Source organism: Mustela nivalis, assembly GCF_964662115.1.
Source record: "Mustela nivalis genome assembly, chromosome: 11".
NCBI classification, from domain to species: Eukaryota; Metazoa; Chordata; class Mammalia; order Carnivora; family Mustelidae; genus Mustela; species Mustela nivalis.
In genome coordinates this window covers 26,786,630-26,811,308 of record NC_139030.1, presented here as the reverse complement: position 1 = coordinate 26,811,308, position 24,679 = coordinate 26,786,630, and the positions used below count along the sequence as shown (strand labels likewise).

Sequence of the window (24,679 nt, the reverse complement as noted above, 5' to 3'; positions counted from 1 at the left end):
AAAGAATTCTTAACTATTTTCAGAACAGATTGTGTGAGACTGCAACATAGTCAATTTTATCAAAATTGTGTGCTTGAGCTGAGTAGCTAAAATTGAGATAAATAATTGGTTAGTTTTGCTGCTGAACAGAAAATGTGGATCACACCCATGGACCTTTTATGTATTGCTTTCCCACATTTCATCTTTGTACTGCTCTTGTGTTCATGTTCAGATCATTCATATTTTATTTCGAAACATTTTCATTTTCAGATCAGCAATTGTGTGATCCTGGTGAATTTCTTTGCCACGATCATGTGACTTGTGTCTCCCAGAGCTGGCTGTGTGATGGGGACCCTGACTGCCCTGATGATTCAGACGAGTCTTTAGATACCTGTGAGTAGAAAGGTTCTCATGCCATTCAGATTTACCTTACATGTGAAACTAAATGTCAGTTGTTTTCATGGATGACTGCTGTTCTAGTTGCTTCTTTTTTTTTTTTTTCTTTCCAAATAGCCTAAGAAACTTGAAACCTTTTGTTTGTGTTTCCTTTAAAATGACTGTGTGAATGAGACCATAAAATGCAGTTTTGTAGTGTGAATTAATTTTTGAAGGGAAGAAAATGCAAGGTTAATTGTTTCAATGTGACTGTGTTACTACTAGAAAAAAAAAAATAACTTGAGGAGGGAAAAAAAATCCTTTAAAACATAGCACTCAAAGGGAATAAGACCCTTTCCAATAATTTATTTCACCCATTTTGAGACAGAAGAGCATATAGAAGGAATAGTAAGGTAATCAAGTTGAGCTCCCATATTATTTCTGGTAATGTCTTCTGGCACTATACAAATTATTGAACATGTTTTCTTATTTGAAATGGCAAGGTAGAAATTATATTTATTCACCATACAGGGAGATTCTTTGCCTTTATAATATTAGTTTCAGACGCCCTTCACACACATGGGTCCCAACTGTATTGTACAACTGATTCTAACTTGAAGTCCACTGAGGGCTTTGCATATATGAAAAATGATGCTAATGCAAAATTATAAATAATAGGGCCATGGCTAACTCTGCTACACCGTTTTTTGTTTGTTTGTTTGTTTGTTTGTTTTGCTTTGTTTTATACCCACTAGCATCTGGAGTATGAACAATCCCCTAAATTTTAATATTGATATTTCCAGCACTTCTAGTTTGGTCTGTGTACTCCCTGCAACCAGGTGTGATAGCTTATCAGTATTCTCAAAGCAGCTACATGGTGTTGTTGGGTCGAAGTGGAGGAAAAAAAAAATCTATCATCCTTAGTGCTTGATATTGTAAGAAATAACAATTACTGGTTCCACTTTCCATTTTTATTTACTTGTTTACAAGTCTTGCAGCCAGGGCCAATATAAGTTTTGATGAAAATCTTGCCATTAGAAAGCAAAGGCAATGATTATTCATTTTCTTTATGTTTGCCAGTGTTTTTAAAGTTTCTCAGCATATGGGTTCTTGAATATTTGCATTAATTGCTCTTTCCTTTGAACAGATCACTTCTTCCATAGGAAGAGGTTGTACTTGTTTATTACATTTGTAATTCTCACCAGTTTAATTCAGAAAACCTTTACCAGACTCTCTATAGCATAGGAGAGTTTCTTGGCATGATAAAAGAAAAAAAAATAAGTTAATGGGGAAAAAGCCTTAATGGATAAATAAGATGTAGTAAATCCATGCAAAAGAATGTTATCTGGCAATACAAAAAGAATGAAGTACTCATACATGCTACATGGATAAACCTTGAAGACATTTGGCAAAGGAAAAGAAGCAAGTCACAGAAGTCCACGTATTTTATGATTTCACTCATTTGAAAGATCTCAAATTGGTAAATCTACAAAAGTAGAAAGTAGGTGAATGTTTCTCAGGGCCAGCTAGGGCTGGAGGCAATAAGAATTGACTGTGAATGAGTGTGGAATCTCTTTTGAAGGTGAAAATATTCTAAAATTAGAATGTGGTATGTATGCACAACACTGTTCATACATTTAAAAACAATGACTCATACATATTAAAATGGGTGAATTGTATAGTATGTGAATTATATAATAGTAAAGTTGCTTAAACATGAAAAAGCAGGAAAAAAAATCTCAATAGTATGGCTGTGGGTGCAGATGGCATAATACTGAGAGAAGGCAACAAGAATAAATGCACCGGGCATGAAATATATGTGGTGGGACCATCCCCTATTGAAGTACCATCAGGGAGTTTTCTCCTTGTTAGCTCCAAGGGAGGGTTGCCATGACACAATCGGAATAAAAAGTTAAATTTTTGAGTTCTGGTACTAGAATCTTGTGTTTCTGTCCTGATCCTTCCACAAAATTGCTGGTGGGAAAAATGACAAGAGATGTGAGATAGCTTTGTGGAATGCATGTGCAGGAAGTTTCATGCCAAGAAACTCTCCTTCTTCCTCGTTAAAGGGAAGAAACAATTCCATGGAACTGTGTACCTGACACAAAGCGAAAGCAATCGAGAAGACATGGCTGGAGAGCCTATCAAGGCAGGAGTTTCCTTTATGCTGATGAAGAATAGAGAATAATGATGTTCTTTTTGTGCTAAAGAGGGAGCTCAGTAGGAGACTCAGACTGGAGATGCCCATTGTAGAGAAGAGCAGCAAGGACCTGTGTGACCACAAACAAAGCCCAGAGAGGAAAGAGACCCTGCAGTGAATGCTAAAGTGAGTGGGTGACAAGTATCCCTCTCTCCTTCCCATGCCCACTCCACACCTCTAGGAACATGGCGCATAACCATCAGGGCTACACCAATGGATTAGACCCGAGTTTGCCAACCGGCATTCACCCTGATTGAGTGGGCCTTTCCTGTCAATAATAGGTGTATCCACCACAATGTTGTTAAATATTTGAATGTCCATCCTGCCCAGAAGGTAGACAGCCCCTAGGGCTTTGGAAAAGATACGTCCTTCCTTCACAGAAATTAGGACCTTTAGCAGCCTGAGGCCTTAAGTTAGAAATTACATGTGGTTTCATTAAAAATAGAGATATACTTTCTGCTTTCTTAAAATATTTTTAAAATGAATTCATACCTGCTCAAGATATTTTTGGCAGTTTTTAAGTATATAGTTATTTTCCTCTCCAATAAAATGTGATGAATTCTATTTAAAAGTATTTCCTCATTTTGGCTGTTCTTACTCTTTTGACATCAAAATTGCTGAATATTCTTAAAGAAAATGTTAAGACTATTCTTATATCAGTGTAGTTACCTAACAAAACATGACTATTTCTCTACCTGGGTACTTGATCTGGCAACATATTTTGATCTACATTAAATTAGCATCTTCCACATAAATAATTTCAGTCAGTACCCATTGAAATATGGACAAGCATAGAAAAAAGTTTTATGAAAAATATCAGAGGTTTACAAATTTAAATTTCTCAATCCAGATGTTCACAATTACCATTTTCTCTAATCATAGTGTTTTGTAATGTGTTGTTTTATGACATTCATATGCAGTCATCACTGATCTACATAAAATAATTGCATAATTTTATAATTATATGGATGCATACATTCAATGTGAAGGATAAATACTAGAAATCGAAAACCTTGAAGACTGATTCTTAGGAAGGGTAATTTTGTGCTCAGTGTCTGAACGAAAGTTTGTTATCTTTGATTTGAAGACAAAGTGTGTTATATCTACAAAATATTAGATGAAAACAGCTGATGCAATACACTTTTCGAGGAATAAAAGCTTTACTTGTGAAATGCTGATGATTCAAATACTTTAGAAGACAAAGGTACATGCAGAAAAACAAGAAATTTTGAACTTAAATGAAATTTAAGTATTTGGGGATCTGAGGTGTTAATGTGCACATATATTCCTCTTCTGTGTTGTTTAGACTCAAGCTCTAGTGAAAAAGAGAAGAAAAGAAAAGAAACAAACAAACAAATAAACAAACAAAAACCAAACCAGCAAAACCAAAAAACAAAATCAAAAAGACCCCAGACTTTTGTGGGAGGTTGGTTTACCATTAAGCTAGATTGTGTGTTGGGATGTTTTCTCAAATATGCAATGGGAGAAATTTAATAATTTACATCGTTACATTGGATGTGAGAAATGATTCATTAGCCTTCTATTAAAAATAAAATTGCTTATTTCCCCATATTATTAGAAGTAATTTTTCAGGGTCTAAATGGCTGATCATCTTTAGGTTCTATGAGGCAATGAGAATAGAAAATCAGGAAAATCACCATCTTTCTACTCAGCGCTTTCAATCCAGTTGTTAGTCTAGCATCATTGTGTGTGACAAGAATTAAAGTGAATGGTGATCATGTTTATTTATGGAATGAAAGCTTAGCACCACCTGTGGCAGGGAAGTCTTCTTGAAAGGCACTTTTATTCTGAGGTATTCAAAATTTAATTCCTTCTAGGATTTTCTGTTCAGTGCTTAATGATACTTCCTTTCCAACAATCTGCTTCAGCTGATGTGTGATGTTTTCTGCCAATCTGATGTTAATATACTTAAAACTAGTTTCTCCTTTTTTAAGTCAGGAAGGTAACAGTTTTACTGTTTCTTTTCCTTCTCTATTGCCTACACTACCCCCCTCCCGATAGTAATTTAGGCTGCCCTTCAATTACATATCATACTTTGGATGTAATGACTCACCGGCCAACAAAGGAGACTAAAAATAGCCTTAAAGGAGGGTAAGAACTGCAACCTGCTTAGTTGTGATCTGGGTACATTGACTCTATCCTGTCCCTCTGAGGAATCAGCAGACTTTTTCGGTAAGGGGCCAGATTGTAAATATTCTAGATATTGTGTCCTATGTGATTTCCATGACGTATTCTTGTTTTTTATTTGTCAAACCCTTTAAGATGCGAAACAAAAAACAAACAAACAAACAAAAAAAAAAAACTTGCTCAGCTTACAGTCTATTCAAAACAGGCCACAGGAAGGATTTGGCCAGCGGGTTGTAGTTTGCTGACCCCTGTTGCAGTGTCAGCTCTGAACTATACCCACTGTTCCATACGGAGTTGGGTCTGTGCTTGGGTACCGCTGCACAGCAAGCAGCATCACCCCTCACAGTGGACGTATGTGGCACAGAGCTACGCGTGTACCCACCACCTCATGGGGCCAGACTAGGGCAGTATGGTGTCATCTACAATAACCGGGTTCTTTCTCCTATTAGATATGTTTGCATATCACCTTGTGGGTTAGGATTGCATTTGATGCGGAGCAGAAACAGTCGCTTAGCCAGATAGGGATTTGTTGTTGTTCTATAAAAAAGTTGCAAAGCACCACCTTTCTGCTCTGCCCTCCCTAGCATGGACCTGTCAGTCTTAGAGTCAAAGCACAGCTACTTCACCTCTGCCACTTGGTAATTTCATTTCAGGCAGGAAGAAGGGATGGGGAAAATGGAAAAGGGAAGTGCCAGTCTCTCTGTATAACAAAGTATCAAGCTCAGTGGATTTCTGCTTAAATGTCCATGGCCAGAATGAAACATACGCGGTGTGGGACAATGAGTATTTTCATCAGAGCCTATTGCTTTCCAAAAAGGAATGAGAGGCTCTGCTATTAAAGAACAAGGGGAGAGTAGCTATTGGGTAGAAAGAGGCACGAGGCAGCAGGAGCCCCATTGTCCTTCACTCCTCTTCATTCTCTCCGTTTGCCATGTGGGAGGAGCCAGGCTCAGTGCCCCATCAGGGCTTTGGAATCCTTGCTGCTTGGCTCCAAAGCCAGTTCCTCCATGAATATCTTTGCTCTCAGACAACTGACTTAACCTTTCCAGGCTTCCATTACGTCATCTGTACAGAGGACATGACAGTACCAGCCTCACAGTAATGTTCTTATAAAATAGTGTCTGTTGGAGGTCTCCTGGGTGGCTCAGTCAGTTCAGCAACAGACTCTTGATTTCAGCTGAGGTCATGGTATCAGGGTCATGAGATCAAGGCCTATGTTGTTGGACTCCAAGCCTGCTAAGAATTCTCTCTCTTTCCCTCTCCCTCTGCCCATGCCCTGTTTGTCCATTTCTTCTCTCTCTGTTGAAAGACAGAAGGAAAGAAAGAAAGAAAGAAAGAAAGAAAGAAAGAAAGAAAGAAAGAAAGAAAGAAAGAAAGAAAAAAAGTATCTGTTGCATAGTAAGGCTTTCTTTACCACACACCCTATGCTGAATTGCAGATGCCTAGAGATCTGACCAAGCACCTAATCCTGAGGGTCTTTTGATAGAACATCCTAACTGCCCCCTCTCTCATTCTTACTGAAAATTGGTTTTATTCTCTAAGGGTGTGGCTAAGGATAAATTAATCTACCACAAACACTCATTTGACTTAAGTTAATAGTTTTTAATAATTAGATATGTTATACTCAAACATTAGGACAAATATAGTATCAAGATTATTTGGGGACAGGTGGCCTTTTTCTAGGAACTTTTCCAAAAACATCATGTTAACGAATTAACTAAAGTTAAACTACATGGCTACAAAACACATTAGTGAATAATCATGTTTAATCAATACTGCAGTACTGAAAGGTAGAGGTTATCTCATTTTACAAAAAGAAAAAATTGAGTTTAAGGCCCTTTGTCCTCCTGTATACTGGCTGTTATTGGTGAAGACAGAGTTTATATTTCTTTGGATTTGCCTTCATATTTTGAAAGGCTGAAGTAAGGAAAGATCCAGCTCCTCAGAGGACCCTGTTGGCCACCTCATTTAAAAATATGATGTCATTTGAAAAACACAAAAAGCTATCCCAGTGGGGTTATATCACACTGATGTGGGGAGTGATCCATTCTAATTGAATAATGCAGTAAAAGTAACAAGTCTCTTGGGTAACAGGAATAGAAGCATTTATGGAAAATGAAAATAACTGTGAGTTATTAGGGTTAGATGTGCCTCTTCCTGAGTTGACCACTTCTTCTATTATTTTTCTGGTCTGTAGAATTTTAAACTTTATTTAGATAGGAAGCTATTAATGAACATCTTATATTTTATACGGTGACCTTTCCCCTAGGATATAAGGTAGAAAATCTTTTATAACTTCCTTCAAAATTTTCTTTCTTTGACAGAGGTCAGAGAAATAAAATGAAATTCAAGTGGGAGGTTATTAGCAAACAGATCCTGCCCTTTAAAAAATATATAGTAGAATAAGACACTGAAACTAGACTATAGGAACAATAAAATGAATGGAAGTGTGGTGCTTTTTTCTAAGTATTAGTGATATAGAGGTCACTTTGCAATGAGCTAATATATGAGAGCCACACAGCTCAGCTTTTCTTTAGGTAGAGAAGTTGAAATGATCTTACAGATTAAAGGGAAAGCATATGAGACCCATGAGGACAGTTTATGTCCCTTTCAATTTTTTGTTTTGCTCTTCATTTTATTTGGAAACTCCTCTCTTTAACAATGGAGAGGCCGAAAACATTGACCCTTCGTTAATAATAAAAAGACTCCCACTTCACAGTTAATATGGAGGGGAGACAGAAAGAGGGGGGAAGATGTAATTATGAATTTAAAGAGTCTGTCTAATGTTGGTTCCTTTTCTTATCACAGTGGGGATGGGTGGAGGGTGACCTTTCTCTTCATTCTGCCCCACAATGTACTAATGGATCTCTGCAAGTCTGCTGCCACAATTTTTAAGAAAGCCTGACTGGAGGCAGAGGTGATAAAACCAAGTGGACTACAGTTCACACAGGCAGAGCAAGAACAGCTTAAAAAAAAAAAAAAAAAAAAAAAAAAAAAGCCTCACTTTTTGACTCAAGGAGTCCTTTGCTTGTTGGTTTTCTGATCTAAAATCACAGGTCACAGGATAAAACGGGACTCGTGTCCCTCAGCCAGTACTGGAAACTGGAGGGAACGCAAACTTTGAAATGGTGTAAAGGGGGTAAAACAAAATAGGTGAATTCCACAGACAACTCTGATAAAATCTCTTTGGCTTAAGGGATGATATACTGTAAACAAATGCTCTTGCAGGGCTCTATAGGGACAAAGCTGAAGGCTGAACAAGGAGGCTTCTTAGAAAAGGTTCAATCCGTCATTCATCCACATCTAATCTAGCATTTGGGGTTGGGGATGAAGGCTTTCTACCTTTCACGGGTGAGCACATTACTTCCCGGAGGATGTTTTATTCTTTACAGTCAGTGTATAAAATTTACATTTGACTTTTACTCAGAAGTGCTTCCAAAATGACATATTTTGTTAAATGAAGCACTAAAGGATGTTGTGTTCTAAGAACTTATCTTAATGGCAGTACCTTTCTTTTCTGTCCCTTCTCCCACATCTTCTATCCTCCTTCCCTGAAAGCAGGATATGAAACCCAGACGTTGTACGCCTAGGGAATTTTGAGCAGGACAGAGTATCATCATTCTGTTAATTGCTATATTGGCCCTGTTCAGATTCAGGCAGCATGATTAACTTTGTGTTGATTTTTTTTTTTTTTAAGTCAAAATCTTCATAGCATTAGCTTTCCTGATTTTCAGAATGGGAGAGATTGCTCACAAAGGAGTCAAGTTCATGGAAGATAGGTAGACTAAATAGGGCTTGGGTGAGAGGTTACCAGTTTAGTGAATGGAGCTAATACTGTGCATTCAGGTTGCATGCAGGTTTGTTGGATGTTTGTTTACTGGGCGGAGAAAAGGATCCCTTGGAAAGGAAGAGTTTGTCCAAGCTATTCACTGGTTAACTTTGAAGGATCAGATACAAGATGGGGGGATCCTTCAAATGGCACAAATCTTTCTCAGGACTCAACAGCAAGAAAGAAAACAAATACTCCCAGTACCCCTGGTGGAGTTGCTGAGAGAAAAGTGATTCCTAATTGAAATTATTTGTCTTTGGATTCAACATACAGTCACAAGACCAATAATCTCATCTTTAACAAATACGAGTTGTAGAAATAAGTTGTATGTTTTGATGATTTTTAAAGGACATGCACATTAGAATTATTCACTATCTTTTGATCTTTGCGACATTTTTTTTTTTTTTTGAAAAGGATAAGGCAGGTATAGTGGCTATTAAAAAAGAAAAAAAAGAAAGGAAAGAACAAAGGGGAGAAGAGAGAGGAGAAGAAAAAAGAGAAAAGAAAAGAAATCAATCTTTTTTTTTTATTTAGGCACAGACATATTGTGCCTGATCAAGAATCTCATAGCTAATGGGTAACAAGACTAGAATAAGAATCTAGAAAATCTATTTCTTAGCTTCCTATTGTAGTGTCTGTTACGGGTTGAATTGTGCCTTCTCAAAACTCATATGCTGAAGCCCAAAACTCTTATGTTCAATTCACATGCTGAAGCCCAGTACCTCAGAATGTGACTGTGTTTGGAGGTAGGACCTTAAAAGAGGTAATAATCAACTTAAAAAGAAGCCATTGAAGTGGGTCTGAGCTTTGTGGAGGTGTTATACGAAGAGGAAATTTGGATACATTAGGGGACACTGGGACAAGCGTGCACAGATGGAAGGAGCAGAGAGACAGTGACCATCTGCAATCTGAAGAAAAGCTTCCCAGGAAACAATGCTGACATCTTGATCATGGACTTCTGGCCTGCAGAACTATGAAGAAATAAATTTCTGTTGCTTAAGCCACCTAGTCTATGATGTTTTGTGAGGCAAGTTCTGGCAGACTAATACAACAATCTATTACACACCTAGTAAAATTCTATCTTTTTTTATACCCGTAGAAGAACAATGTAGCAATTTAAAAATGACTTCTCTTCTTTGAGGATATATATTAGAGTGCTTAATTTATAGGCACTATACGCTTATTTTAAGAGATGTAAAATGAAATCTTATTCTTACAGTGGTAGTTATAACACTGTAAGAACACCCAATTTCACTCTATAATGCTATTCTTAGGCAAATGAAAAAATATTTTTGATAAAAATGTGGTACATAATTACTACAGGTTTTTTTTTCAAATATTTATGAATGACAAGTTGCTCTAAAATGTGACAGTAAAAAGAAATGCTTTATGCACATGGGCCTTGGAGGCCTTTACTTCCAAATTTGCACATATTGGATAATTGAGTTTTTAAAAAATATTTATTTGTTTGAGTGAGAGAGAGAGGGCACACATGTATAAGTGGGGGAGGGACAGAAGGAAAGGGAGCGAGAGAATCCCAAGCAGACTTCCCACTGAGCATGGCCTAAGTGGGGTTCCATCTCATGACCCAACAGACCATGACCTGAGCCAAAATCACAAGTGGGCCACTTAGCTAACTGAGCACTCCAAGGCCCCTAGACAACTCAATTTTTTAAACGAATGGCATACCATGTATTTTCATTTAACTAGTGAAGCAAATTTTGCCACTGAACTAGATTTCTCATACTTTATAGGTTCATTTTCTTTTTTTTTTAATTTTTAAATTTTTTTAAATAAACATATAATGTATTATTAGCCCCAGGGGTACAGGTCTGTGAATCGCCAGGTTTACACACTTCACAGCACTCACCATAGCACACACCCTCCCCAGTGTCCATAACCCCACCAACTGGTTCATTTTATTTAAGAAAATTAAATTATCCAATCAGTCAGTAGCTATTTACTGAGGAACAACTGCGTTCAAGGCACTTACTAGAAAAGTTCCTTCAAACATTTATGCCATACCTTACCATGTACCTGGGTTTTAATTTATGCTACTATAGTCCTCTATTCTGGTTAAGTGCTGCTATGTCTGTGTTAATGTAGATGGTGCTTATGAAAAACATGATGGTGGTGATTACTGACACAAAATGGATAATCAGTATGGGTCAGATTCTGTGCCATGAGCTGCATATGGATTATCTCTTCTGATTCTTATAACAACCCTGGACAGACATCAGGTACAGTTGTCCACGTTGAACAGGGCACCAAGTGACATGAATATCTGAGTTAGCGTGGGTGTACATATTTTCTCACAAATGGAAATTAAATATTTTGAAAAGGGGGCAACATTTTTTAATTTGTATGAAGGCACTATATAAGCTAATAGTGGTCCTGCCTATGATACTGTGGTCTCCTTATATAGATAATAAAAATAAATTATGAGTGAAGTTATTTGCTAGAGGTCTTAAGGCAATTAAGTGACAGAGGTACAACTGAACATTGTACCCTGCTATATAGCCTTCTTAGATGGGAAAATGAAGCTCGGAGAAGCTAAATAGGTTCCGATAAGATTCTCTCTTAGTGGAAGCAGGGTTTTCACGCAGGATCATCTCACGTTATATTCACATCAGCATGCTTTCCATTACACCACACAGCCCCCTGTACATACTCAGATTTTTGGCTATTCAGTTTACACATGACAAATTTTAGTTGAGTGACTACTATTTGATAGATTCTGTGGTAGATGTTGGAAATGACAAGATCAATATGCTAAACATGAAAGATAGGTATACTGACAGCTGGAGAGAAGATTTTGATTATTTTTCCAACTGAAAAGTTTTTGTTTATAAATGTGTATATGTTACTGTGTTAATCATTATAAAAGGTTAATCATTGTAGAAAATTAATCATATAAGAGGTACAAAAATACATAAAATCACTAACATTTATGTATACATATATATGAACTTTGTGTGGGCACATACCAGCAAACTGAATCTGGAAAAATAATTAATATTCTCTTAAACGTTATTGCTCACACACACAAATTACATAGACACGCACACACACTGGTTTGAAAACATACTTAGCATAACTATGTAGATTATGAGGAGATTCTTCTTAGTTTTCTATTGCTGTGTAACAAACTACCATAAGTGGAGCATGTTAAAACAGCACACAGTTCTTATTTTATAGTTCTGTAGGTCAGAAGTCTAGGTAGGATCAAATGAATTCTCTGCTTAAAGTTTCACAAGATTGAGATCAAGGTGTTCCTCAGGCTGGGCTCTTAGCTGGAGGGCCTAAGGAATAATTCACTTCCACACTCATTTCAGTTGTTGGATGAATGAAGTTTCTTGTGGTTGTAGGATTGGGGCCATGATTTTTTGATAGCTGTCAGCCTCCACCGCTCTTAACAACCAAAGGTCACCTACATTCCTTGGAAGGTGACCCCCTCTATTTTCAAAGCCAACAATAGTATGTCAAAACTCCCTCATGCTTTATGCTTCAAATCTCTGACGTTCTTTTCCCTATATGATGGAAGGAACTCTGCTTTTAAAGACTTCATGTGATTAAATTAGGAACACTTGGATAATTGCCCCTTTTGCATACAATATAACACAAACCTGAGAAAGCTATCCCATCATACTCACATGTTTACCCATATTCACAGGGAAGGGGTTATACAAGGGTGAGAGGCATTGGGAATTGGTCTTAGAATTCTGACACAATGTTGTAGTTTGCTAGTGCTGCCATGAAACAAACAAACCACACTGAGTGGCTTAACTAACAGAAATGTATTTTCTAATAGTTCAGGAGGCTAGAAGTCTCAGACCAAGGTTTTGTCAGAGTTGGACTCTGAAGCCTCTTTTTTTGGATAATAGTTTGCTGCCTTCTTCTGCTGTCTTCACCTAGTCTTCCCTCTGTCTGTCTCTGTGTCCTAATCTCTTCTTTTGAGATTATAACCATGATATTTATTGGTTTAGGGCTCACCCATAGGACCTCATTTTACCTTAATCACTTCTTTTAAGACTTCCCTCTCTAAACAGACACATTCTGAGGTACTGGCAGTTAGGACTTCAATATATAAATTTTGAGTGGACACAATTCAACCCATAACACACAGAATTATTTTGGTTTTCTTTTTTGAGATTTTCAGACTTCATTAGTCACTAGCTCATCTAATAAGTGTAAATTATTATTTAAAGAGTTGAATTCTGGGACACCTGGGTGGCTCAGTGGGTAAAGCCTCTGTCTTCAGCTTGGGTCATGAAGTCAGGGTCCTGGGATCAAGCCACATGGGGCTCTCTGCTCAGTGGAGAGCATGCTTCCCCCTTTCTCTCTGCCTGCCTCTCTGCCTGCTTGTGATCTCTCTCCCTGTCAAATAAATAAATACAAATCTTAAAAAAAAAAAAAAAAGAGTTGAATTTTTCCCCTGTTTTTTGTTGTGAATAATCTCAAGCTGACAGAAGAGTTGAAAGATTACTATAATAAACAGCTGTATACCCTGGATTTACCAACCATTAATATTCTGTGACATATGCTTCCTCTTTTTCTCTTCCTGTATTATGTATTAATAAATGTAATACATACACATATTTTTGTAGACATCATGATGTTTTACCCCTAAATGATTCTTTTTTTTTTTCTTTTAAGATTTATTTATTTTCGAGAGGAAGGGGAGGGGCAGAAGGAGAGTGGGTGAGAGTGCAAAGAACGTGGAGCCTAATGCAGGGCTCGATCCCATGACCCTGAGATCATGACCCTGAGATCACAACCTGAGCCAAAACCAAGAGTCAGATGCTTAACTGCCTGTGCCCCTCAGGCACCCCACCCCTAAGTGATTCTAAGAACAAGGCATACTCTTACATAAGCATAATACTATCATCGTGCCCATGAAATTTGACACTGATGTAATATCCAGTCCATAATCAGATTTCCCCAGTGGTACTCCAAATACTTTTTGTAGTTACTTTATTTTTCCTAGTCCAGGATCCAAACAAAGATAATTCATTGCATATGGTTATTATAGCTCTTTAATCTTCTTTTATCTAGAATATTTCTAAACTTTTCTTTTGTCCATCATAGCATTGACATTTTTCCACTGAATGTCACACAATCTGAATTTTCTATTTACTTGATGAGGATTAGAAGCCAAGTAAATATTTTGCCAAGAATGCCTTACAGGTTATGATACATGTTTCACATTGTGTTAAATCAAGAGGTAGGTCAGATAGATGATAGGTTGATACTCGGTTACCAAAACTGAATTACAACAAAGTGTTTTTCAGAACATAAGGTACACCTTTGAACTATACAGCTAAGAAATTAAAGATGAAGGAGTATTTTATAGCCTGAACTATTCCATTAGGAAAAAAGAGTTAGAAAAAGATTAAAATAAAGACCTTAAAGTCATGGCATATCCTTATGTTATTTGAGCTTAAAAATATAAATCAACAGAAGAGTGAGGCTATCAAGCTTGAACTTTGTATCTCTTGAGTTGTGTCAATTGCCACTTAAAAAGAATCTAATTTTGGCTTTTTACTTTGCTCTATGTGTAGCTAAGTATAAATGTAACATAGAATTACTATAATGTTGTTTAAGTGACAAATAGTCTAAATCCCTTGTTATATTGTTAGGATACTTAAGGATAGGAATCTTTCTATGTTTTTATATATTGTTCTGCACACAGTGAACAGCAAGTACATATTTTGTCTGAGATTTGAAAGATGAATATGTAGGTAAGGAGTTTAAGACATGATGCAAAGTATAGTCTCATCCATTTACAAGAACTCTGTGAATACACACACACACACACATATAATATATAATATTATATGGTATATATGATATGTAATTCTTTATATAATTCACAAATTAAAGAATAGTATCTAATACCTTAAAAAATTTACACAATTACTTTATTAACCTGTTTTCTTCACGTAAATAGGGAAACAGCTTTTTGAGTCAGGGACACAGTTTATCATTTAGATTTTTTTCATCCCACCTTTCTTTTAGTACTGTCAGCAAGTTTTTATATGTTTATTTAATTGGTTCATCAATGGAATGATTGAAAGTGTCATTTCAAAAGGGAAAGAAAGAAAGAAAGAAAGAAAGAGTAAAATAAGGAAAAAGAAAGAAAAAAAAAAGGGAGGGAGAGAGGAAGGGAAAAAGAAAAATTTCACACCAATCCTAGTAATGAGAAAATCTAACTACAACAGGATTCAAAGCAGGCCAGATACATACTGAATGCTAAATCAGAAGGAAGTTTATAAATTAAACACAATATTAATGATACTTTTTTTTTTAAAGATTTTATTTATTTATTTGACAGAGAGAAATCACAAGTAGATGGAGAAGCAGACAGAGAGAGAGAGGGAAGCAGGCTCTCCGCTGAGCAGAGAGCCCGATGCGGGACTCGATCCCAGGACTCTGAGATCATGACCTGAGCCGAAGGCAGCGGCTTAACCCACTGAGCCACCCAGGCGCCCGATACTTTTTTTTTTTAACATTTTGTTTATCTGACAGAGTGAGAAAGAGAAAGAGCACAAGCAAGGAGAGTGTCAGGCGGAGGGAGAGGGAGAAGCAGGCTCCCTGCTGAGCAAGGAGCCCAATGAGGGACTCCATCCCAGGACTCTGAGATAATGACCTGAGCTGGAGGCAGACTCTTAACCAACTGAGCCACCAGACCCCCCCACGATAATGTTACTTTCCTTTCTAGTGATAGGCATGTGTTTGTAAACAGTTTACCCTGAGGTTAGTAGATTCTTGCCGATATGAATATGGAATTGCTGCACTCTGACTGGAATCAAATAATTGGGTTTGCATTACCACTCAGTTATTTTTCTGATTTATTTCTTCCATTGACAGGAATATGTGATTAAGTTTGTTTTGTTTTCACGTTCTGGTCTTGACTAATGTTTGACAGAATGGGAGAATTTGTTATTCCTCAAAAATGAAACTGATTTAACAAGTTAAATATAGGTTAATTCTAAGCTTTAGGAATCGTCATGATCTGATTGGCTCTCTAAGGTGTACTCTTAATGGAGGAAATTGGGTTCTGTTTAAGATTTAACTCAAGGATAAACTACCTGAATGACCCATGAGGAATGAGACTGCCAGGTTCTTACTAAATTTTGCTTCAAGGGAGATTTTTGCTTTCAGCTTCTTTTCTTTGTTTCTTAATGGTAATAGTTTGATTCATTGGTCACTTGTAGGTGCTAGGAACTGAAAAGAGTTGAACCAACACAATATCCAGATGAAACAAACAAACAAAAAAACTCTATAGTTTAGTGAGGTGAAACAACTGGCCTAAAGATGCATAGTTAATAAATCCCATGACTATGACTGGAATTTAGATCCCCTTGATGTACATCTTTTCTGTCCTTTAAATTTGCATGTGTGCCTCAAACTAATATAGTTCTGAACCACTTCTGTATTGATGATATCTCATCATTTATCAAAACAACAGCAACCAAATAAAAAGCAGTATCTTAAATAATAATTTTAAGCTAATTTGATGAACTGAAAATAAAAATAGAGGTTTCCCTACATTAACTTTGACATTGCATCTATCTTCCTTCAAAATCTGGTGTGTTTGTGCACAGGTGTGTATGCACAGTCATATGTGCACATACCACAGTGTGATATTTTTCTATAAAAGGGAAGTGATCTGTTTACTTGATATATGTTTGGGTCCTTTTTTCTGTGACAGCATGGGGAATGGAAGAGTGTATTTAGTAGGGAAAATAAGTTTATAAATGGTAAAATTGTAGAAGTATAAATAAGTTAAATATAAAATAAAGATAAATGTAAATTCCCTTAGCTTAACTTCTAGTGAGACATCCTGATATAAGGAATGAATATTTGTGCCAAAAACAACTAGGTTCCTATTATGCCTGCCAAATATTTTTTTTCAAACTGTTTTTACCTTACATTCAAGAATCAAGAAAACACTGTAGATCTATTAGCTTTTTTTTTTTTTTTCAAAATAATTTTCAGTAACCTAAAAGTAACCATCTCATGGAAAATCTTTAAATACTTAATTACATTGAACCCAGGGTACCATTGTGAGACTTTTGCTTAAAGCAGTATTTTTTACAATTCTATTTATTTCAGCAATCAACAAGCCTGTGATAAAAATACTGATGGGCCTTTAAGAAAATATTTGCAGGTTCTGATAAAAGTAATACTGCCCAATATAGTTATGTGTACTTGAAATACGGAATGTTTCTTACATATTGAAAAAAGCTGACTTTGAATTTTTCAGGAGAGGTATGTCAAAGATTCTGTTATACCTTTCTTAAATATATAGAATATTTCTTAAACATCTTATTACTCACATACCCTAAATATATGATGTATTTTGTATTATAAATCTTTAGCAGTTAACAAACTAATTGATCTGCAATTATAAAGAGTAATATGTTCATTTTTTTTTAATAAGTGTTCATTCAGATAAATTTACACTCGAAAAGCTGATTAGGGTAGACTTTGGCAAGGATTGCAGACTTCCAGTCTGAACAGATTCTAATCAGCTTTGACAGCTAAAGAGCTTCACCTGGTGTTTCATTTAATTTGAGATTTGTAATCAGATGATTTATAGGAGTTCAGGTTTTACAAAATGTGAAGCATTTGTCTTGATATAATAGTAAGCATCCCCCATTGTCAACTGGAATCAGTGGTCTCCCATTTTCCTTATTTCAGAGATGCAGAGATGCAAAGGGAATATATTTCCATTAGCAACTCTTGTGGCTAGCCCATGACCTCTCATGGAATTTTATATCAGTCAAGGTTAAAACACATTTGTAAGTATCACACCAACATTCCGGATATGAGGAGACAGTTTCTTTTCTCCAGGTCAAAATATCCATTCCAAGAATAGGAGTAAAAGGTGATGAATAGGTAATCTAGAAATTAGATCTAAAAGACCTAAAGAGCTCTACAGAGATTTTTCAGTGAGTGGCTTCTGTACTGTTGCTTGCCAGATATCTACTGTGTCATCGCTGGCTTGTTTTTATTCCATATCTTGCTTTTTTCAACTCCTTCATTTTTTTCTGTCTTTTACTTGTATTCATACCATTTTTGTCTTGCTATTTATTCTGATGGTCCTTGTGCTGCATATGATTCCAGTCTTAATGTTTCCATTTGAGTTAGTATACTACTGAAGTGTTAAATCTTTATTCTCTGTGGCTTTGTTTTTCTCACCTCCCAGCCCCATTTCTCCTTTCTCTTACTTTAATTTCTTAATTTAATACTCATCATATGCTTATTTTTAATGCATTTTGAATTATTTTTTCATTTATTATATTCTTAACTCTTACCTCCCTCAACTATTTTTATTACATATAATAAAGAGACTGTGGCTACTTAATCAACTACTAGTTCAGTTTCAATAATGTTCCAAGTTAATTAGAGTCAGCAAGAATAAAAAGCCCTATCTATCTCTGAACAGATGTAAATAAATAGATGATAGATAGAAAGATAGATAGAAAGAAAGAAAAAGGAAGGGAAATAAGTCTAAATTCCAAAAAGCTGCCTCAAACTTATATAATTATGACACTTATTAAAATAAATATAAGTAAAATGGGGCGCCTGGGTGGCTCAGTGGGTTAAGCCTCTACCTTCGGCTCAGGTCATGATCCCAGGGGCCTGGGATCGAGTCCCGCATAGGGCTCTCTGCTCAGCAGGGAGCCTGCTTCTCCTCATCTCTCTCTCTGTCTGTCTCTCTGCCTATTTGTGATCTCTCTCTCTGTCAGATAAATAAATAAAATCTTTAAAAAAATAAATAAATAAATAAATAAATAAATATAAGTAAATTGAAGAATGTAAAGTTTCAAAAAGCGAATGACTAAACAGTTGTAATAATTCAAAACAAAATAGACTAAAAAGTGTATTTTTAACAAATGATTCATATAATAAAATTAATAATTATATATTGTAAAGAGTTTCATTTGCTATTCTTATAATGAAAAAGCAAATGAAAGTAGCGATTTGGAAATTTGGTAACATTAATTTTGCATGAAAATAAGTCTGATATCTATGAATGATTTTTAAATTACAATATTTTTAACTATTTTTTTTCCTTTACTGTGATGATTCTCACCTAACCTTGGAACCTGGTAACCTGGGACCAGAGAAATCTGCTATAGAAACGCTTATTACAGTAATGACAGTTGGCCTTTAAGTACTATATAAAACCTGTTCAGTGTACTTAAATAGTAATTGAATGTTACGCTTTATTCCAGCAAAAATGTGTTAAAGTGTAATAACTGTGTTTCTTCTTAGAGTTACTCATGAAAACCATTGTCCTTTGAAAGCAGATGGTCTTTTAGAAAGAAAAGCATATCACTCTTTTTAAAAAAGCAAAGTTGTGATTTAAAACAAGTATTTAGAGGTTTTATGAAGCGTGCAATATGAAGCTATTTTAATCAGCAAAAAAATATACTTTACTGTGAACAGAGAAGAAAAAATCTGTTATTGACAATGTGTATAGTATAGCCATGAAAGAGAGGGATAACTTGTAACCAGCAGGCGAGCCAACCCAAGTGGAATTAAGCTTTTTTAACAAGACAGCTGATAATGCATCTAAAATGAAAGGCAAGTAAACTGTCATTTTGAAACTTTATTTAAAATTGTTCAAAATTACCAATGGATTTCTATCACAGAAGCAGTCAGAAAGATTTTCTTTTCCTTTAAAAGTATTTTTCTCAAACTTTAGAAAAATTAATGATATATTTCTCTGGAGCTATTTCCTTTCCCCTCTACTCTGATATAATAACATAACCAGATCTAAATTTGATTAAGTGGAATTTCACTACCTCATTTGTTTCCTGTGGTGTGAGACCTGACACATTCCCAATTTTTGTGTCACTGAATAGGCTTCATAGAAATAGTAGTGTAATATGCAATTTTATAGTAACTAGGAATAAGTGCAATTTATTTAACCTTTTGGAGCATAATCTTGACAGAATGTTTTGGAAACTTGTTAGAGATTAGCAAAGGGAACTAACTCTATCTACTAATACTAAACGTAATATAGCCAAAGCACAGTATATGTATCTGTAGTCACACTCAACACTATGCTACACAATTAATGGTTCATTTAGATTAAGTAATTGACTCGCAAGTGGAGTCTTTTACTGGTAATTTTTCATGATAAAACATATATGAAGATAAATGCAGTGTATAACAGTTGTTCTTCCCTTTTATCACTGACCATCTGCACTTTCTTTATAAAGGAAATAGAAATAAGGATTCATAAATTATTATTTCAATAACCAATAAGAAGATAGTGAAGTCTCTATAAGTGTAGATTTGAAATCTAAAGCTCTGACCCAGTATTAATTTCCATTTTTTAATTATTCTTATCTTATTATTTCTTCTGATTTTGTGTTCTTCCTTCATTGCCTACGTCTTGACAGGGGCATTTCCATTGTTGCAATTATGATTTCCAAGACTTTTTACAATATAGACAAAGTGAATACTAACGACAAAAAAGGAAGTTGTTAGGACTGGACGCCTGGGTCGCTAAGTCAGTTAAGCATATGCCTTCAGTTCAGGTCATGATCCCAGGATTCTGAGTTGGGAGTCCCGCAATGGGCTCCTTACTCAGCGGAAGCCTTCTATTCCTTCCCCCTGCCACTTCCCCTACCTGTGTTTTCTCTCTCTCCAACCAATAAGTAAATGAAACCTTAAAAAAAAAAATGTTGTAAGGAGCTGGATTTCTTTTTTTAAGTTTCAGGATTTGTCATTGATACTAGAGAAAAAGATAAAAAGTAAACTGAACATTGAAGTAGTTCTCATGGAAAACACCTTCAACAGAAAGCAATAGCTAGATATATCAAATTATTGAATTAAGTGCTTATTTTCATTAATGCAAATCCATGAAATTCAGCAGGAAAAGACCAGAAATCAGGAATTTAGTGCTTTAGCCATGATTAGTTGACTAGCTGGGTGATCTTTTGTAGAGTTAACCTTCCTGGAACATAATGTAATCAATTAATAAGCCATTAAAACCTGAAAACTCAACAAAAGAGGACAGAACTGCTTTCTGGCTAGCTTGCTATGTTTATTACAGTTTGTCAGAGCCTATATCCATTCTGTATAGACTTTCTCATTATTTTCCATGTCATCATGGTTGCTAATCACTCTGAAAATCACCCATGGCGTGGAGAAAGATGTTGCAACTTTAGTGTTAATTTGGATTTTTTTTTTTCCTGACAATTCACCAAATTATGTAGAGCTAGAGAAAAAATTTGCAAATATTTAGCATCACTGAAGTCTGATCTGTGATTGTTTGGTTGACAGTGGAAAAATACAGTAAAAAATTAAAGTATGTTTATTTTGAAATTTGCCTTTTCATAATATTTATCATGGACAAAGTACTAAGAAAAAGTTTAAAGTATTTAGTGCTATCTTTAAATAGATTTCTACTTTTATGTATATACATGGCTTTAAACAATATAAATAGAATTCTGAGAAAGTTGGAAAAAATGACTTTCCAATATTTGTTCAGTTTATTTTTGTTAGTTTGTGAGTATATTAACATTCAAAAAGGAGAACAAATATTTTACTCATCGATATATATGATTTAGTATGTTTTCATATTTTTCTAAATGTCTTTGGAGATGTAAGTCCTTCACTTTGTTATTTTTGTTGGAAGTTTTTTGTTTAAGACACCTCATTGCTTGTGATACTTTGAATTATTTAACCAAAACTCTTCAGTGAATCACTTCAGTGAACATTATAGCCTTGATAGAGATAATATATTAAAAGTAAATAAAATATTACTTTAAAAAATAGACTTCACTTATTAACAACTTTATACAGTGACAGTCTTAGAAAATTTACTGACAGATTTCACGTTTTCTGTCACATCAATTTTTCTATACTTCTTTAATATCATATTACATTGCACATAAAGTTAGTATCTTTAGATTTTTAAAACCATTTTTAAATACAGTGAATAAAATATGGATTGTGTTTATTTCCTAAGAATCTCATCATCATGGTTTGAAAATAGTTTTTCATTATTAAAGGAGGATGCAAGATGGTACTGGATGGCAATTCAGCTTCCAGAATATTCGCTTTTTCAGTTGAGAAACATTTTTCACTTTTTAATGGTGATTCCCATTATATAAATTAGATAGAATTTTGATTACTGTTCAAGCTGGGTGGAAATGAGGGCCTTGATCACTTGCCACCTACCTACATTCCATCCCACAGTAGCCTCTGGAAAGCTTTTCCAGAATTCCCAGGGCACAGTAGAACACAGCGTGAAATAACTGCTCTAAAGTATATCTAAGATCAGAAGAATTATATATAGAATAATTAATTCTTTGGAGAATTAAAAAAAAACTTAAATGCAAATAAAATCAAAGAATGTGTATTGTAGGGCTAATTCTATTCATTAACCGAATACATTTATTTTAATTAAATGACTGACTCTCCACTGGAGTCTTTCCCTGGTAATTTTTCATGATAAAACATATATGAAGATAAATGCAGGGTTTATCTCCAGAGACAAACTATGCATCAATAACAATGAGGTAATGATTCAAACTGTGTGTGTCCAAGCTATTAACACCTGAAAAATGAATCTAAAGAACCAGTAGGAGGACATTGTTAATGTAGAAAACTACTAGGCTTCAACTATTTCTTTATTCGTTACTTGAATTCTGTCATGGATCTTAGCCATTCAACTTCAAGGACTACAGTGTACTTGAAACTATAATGTAGCATATCAACACTGGTTAAGGCATCGATAAAAGGAAAAAGTGAAGGGCATTTGGAGTCCTTTTTTTCTCCTCCATGTAGAATGTTCCTATTCGAAGCTGATCAGAAGGAGGCTGCACAGCTTTGAAAATATTATTTCAAAAATTATTAGGCCACTTAATTGCAAAATTGGCACACACTTCCTTGGCCTTGCTCACATTACCAGTACCACCTCATGAGCTATTCTTACTGCTTTCTCCTCTTCCCACTTCATGAAAATGGAAAATACAAGCAGTTCTCTTGAGCCAAAACACTCAGAGATCCCTATAAGAGGTTTCTATTCTATACCAACCCCCCCCCCAAAAAAAAATAGAATAAAGCTGGTGCATTTCTTAGTAATCTAAAATGTGATTTTCTCAGTTTATCTTTATTTCTTGTAAGCCTATACCTCAGGCTTGCAATCACTGTCTTTAAAATAACCACAAAACTACTGCTTTTATCCTTCTTGATAAATATTATGTGGGCCATTCTTGTGGTTGTTGTTATTATTATTTTATAAAAGTAAGGTATTATTTTAATTGCTGAAATTTATCAAATTCTCACCATGTGCAGCTAGTTTTACTAAGTATATCATTGAATTATTTGATTCTAGCAATGCTCTCAGATGTTAGGAGAGTCCAATTAAAGAACTGGAATGCTCCCCACTCCTCATACAACCTTTAATTTTTTTCATCAGTCTTTACCTAGAAGTTGTATATTAATTAATTTTTTAAAAAATTATAATACAGGTAGGAGTCATCATTTAGTGAGTGCTAAGTTCCAGGTATTACTTTCATAATTTTATATAGTTTCTAATTACCTCATTTAATTGTTAATATGTGGTGAATATAAGACAACAGCAATATTACTCTAATTCCTGCTTTAAAAAAAAACCCTACATTTTGAGGCTTAAACAGAAATATATAATAGAGTAACTCATAAAATATTCCCAGGCTAGAAATCATCACATCAGTGTTAGGGGAGCTGGCAATTAGACTTCAGCAATTCAAAAGTTTCTGTAAAATTATTTCAGATCGTACATAGCTCAAATCCTGGGTTTGTTATAAACAACAATGAAATACTGGTTCCATCTTTTTTTTTTTTTTTTTTTAAGAGTTACAAATGTGATCCTGTCACATGAATCTTGTAGAGGCAAACATGCTGTATTGAGGAGTATGTGATAGAGAAGAGGAAATCTTGTTTCTGTCTCAGAGATTAGGTGCTTCCTACCATCATGAAAAACTAAGCAAAGAATAGGTCTTTAATAGCTCAAATTTAGGACAGAACTCTGTTTATAGATATTTGAAAATGTTTCTTCAAAATATGATTATGGGAGTGGTTAGAAAGTAGCTTTAAGTGATGCTACTGCTCAGTAAGAAAAGCTGTATGAAGAAAAATATTTTAATAAGAAAGATTACTAAATTTTTATTAGAAATTAGTAGTTTAATTTTGAGTAATATTTTTAAACTGTGAGTCAAGAATAATACCTTACATCATTTGAAAGGACAGTAGTTTTTTTTTAGTTTATTGAGGTATAACATATGCAGTAAAACTCATAATATTTAACATATAATTTGGAGATTTGACAATGCATAGCATTATTGAAAACCAGCTCATTCAAGACAGAACATTTTCATCACCTTCAAAGAGTTCCCTTTTCCCACTGATAGCCAAACTCTTTCCCTATTCTTGACCCGTGAAACTGGTTTGTCTTTTGTGCTTCTTATTTTACCTTCCCCAGGATGACATTTAAGTGAATCATACAGTATGCAACCTTTGATGTCTGCTTCTTTCATACAACATAATACATTTGAGATTGATATATGTTTGTCAATCAACTATTCATTCTTTTTATGTTTCCCCCTGCATGGATGTAGCAGACTTGGTTTACCCATTCTCCAGTTGGAAGACACTGGGTCATTCCCAGTTGGGGGATTATGAATAAAGCTATTATAGGATTTCATGAATGGGTTTTGTTTTAACAGAAGTTTGCCTTTCTCATGGCGATATTTCTAGGGGGAGATTCCTGGAAATGTATAAAGCAAATTGTTTATCAGAGTGACTATATTATTTTGTATTCTTACTAGAAATGTGAGTGTTCCAATTGCTTTGCATCTTCATCAGTACTTGATAATGTCTCTCAGAAACAAAGATGTAATAAAATCATCAACAAAATATTAACAAATTGAACCCAATAGTATATTAAAATTATAATACATCATGAACAATTGATGGTGATACTGGTGTATAAAGTTATTTCAATATTCAGAACCAGTCAACATAATTCACTATATCTAAAGACTAAAGAGGAAAACTATGTTTTCATCCAAATTGAAGTAGAAAATTGTTTGAAAAAAACAATATGTATTTATAAGAACAAGAACAACAGCAAG

At 35.0% G+C, this 24,679-nt stretch overlaps 1 protein-coding gene across 1 annotated transcript in view; it reads left to right on the top strand.

Moving 5' to 3' along the window:
- LRP1B (LDL receptor related protein 1B) overlaps positions 1-24,679 on the top strand; it is a 1,916,825-nt gene that overhangs the window by 360,498 nt on the left and 1,531,648 nt on the right. Inside the window, exon 2 of the mRNA XM_082690181.1 lies at positions 250-372. Within this exon, the coding sequence (XP_082546307.1) occupies positions 250-372 (123 nt within the window). The remainder of the gene's footprint in view (positions 1-249; positions 373-24,679) is intronic.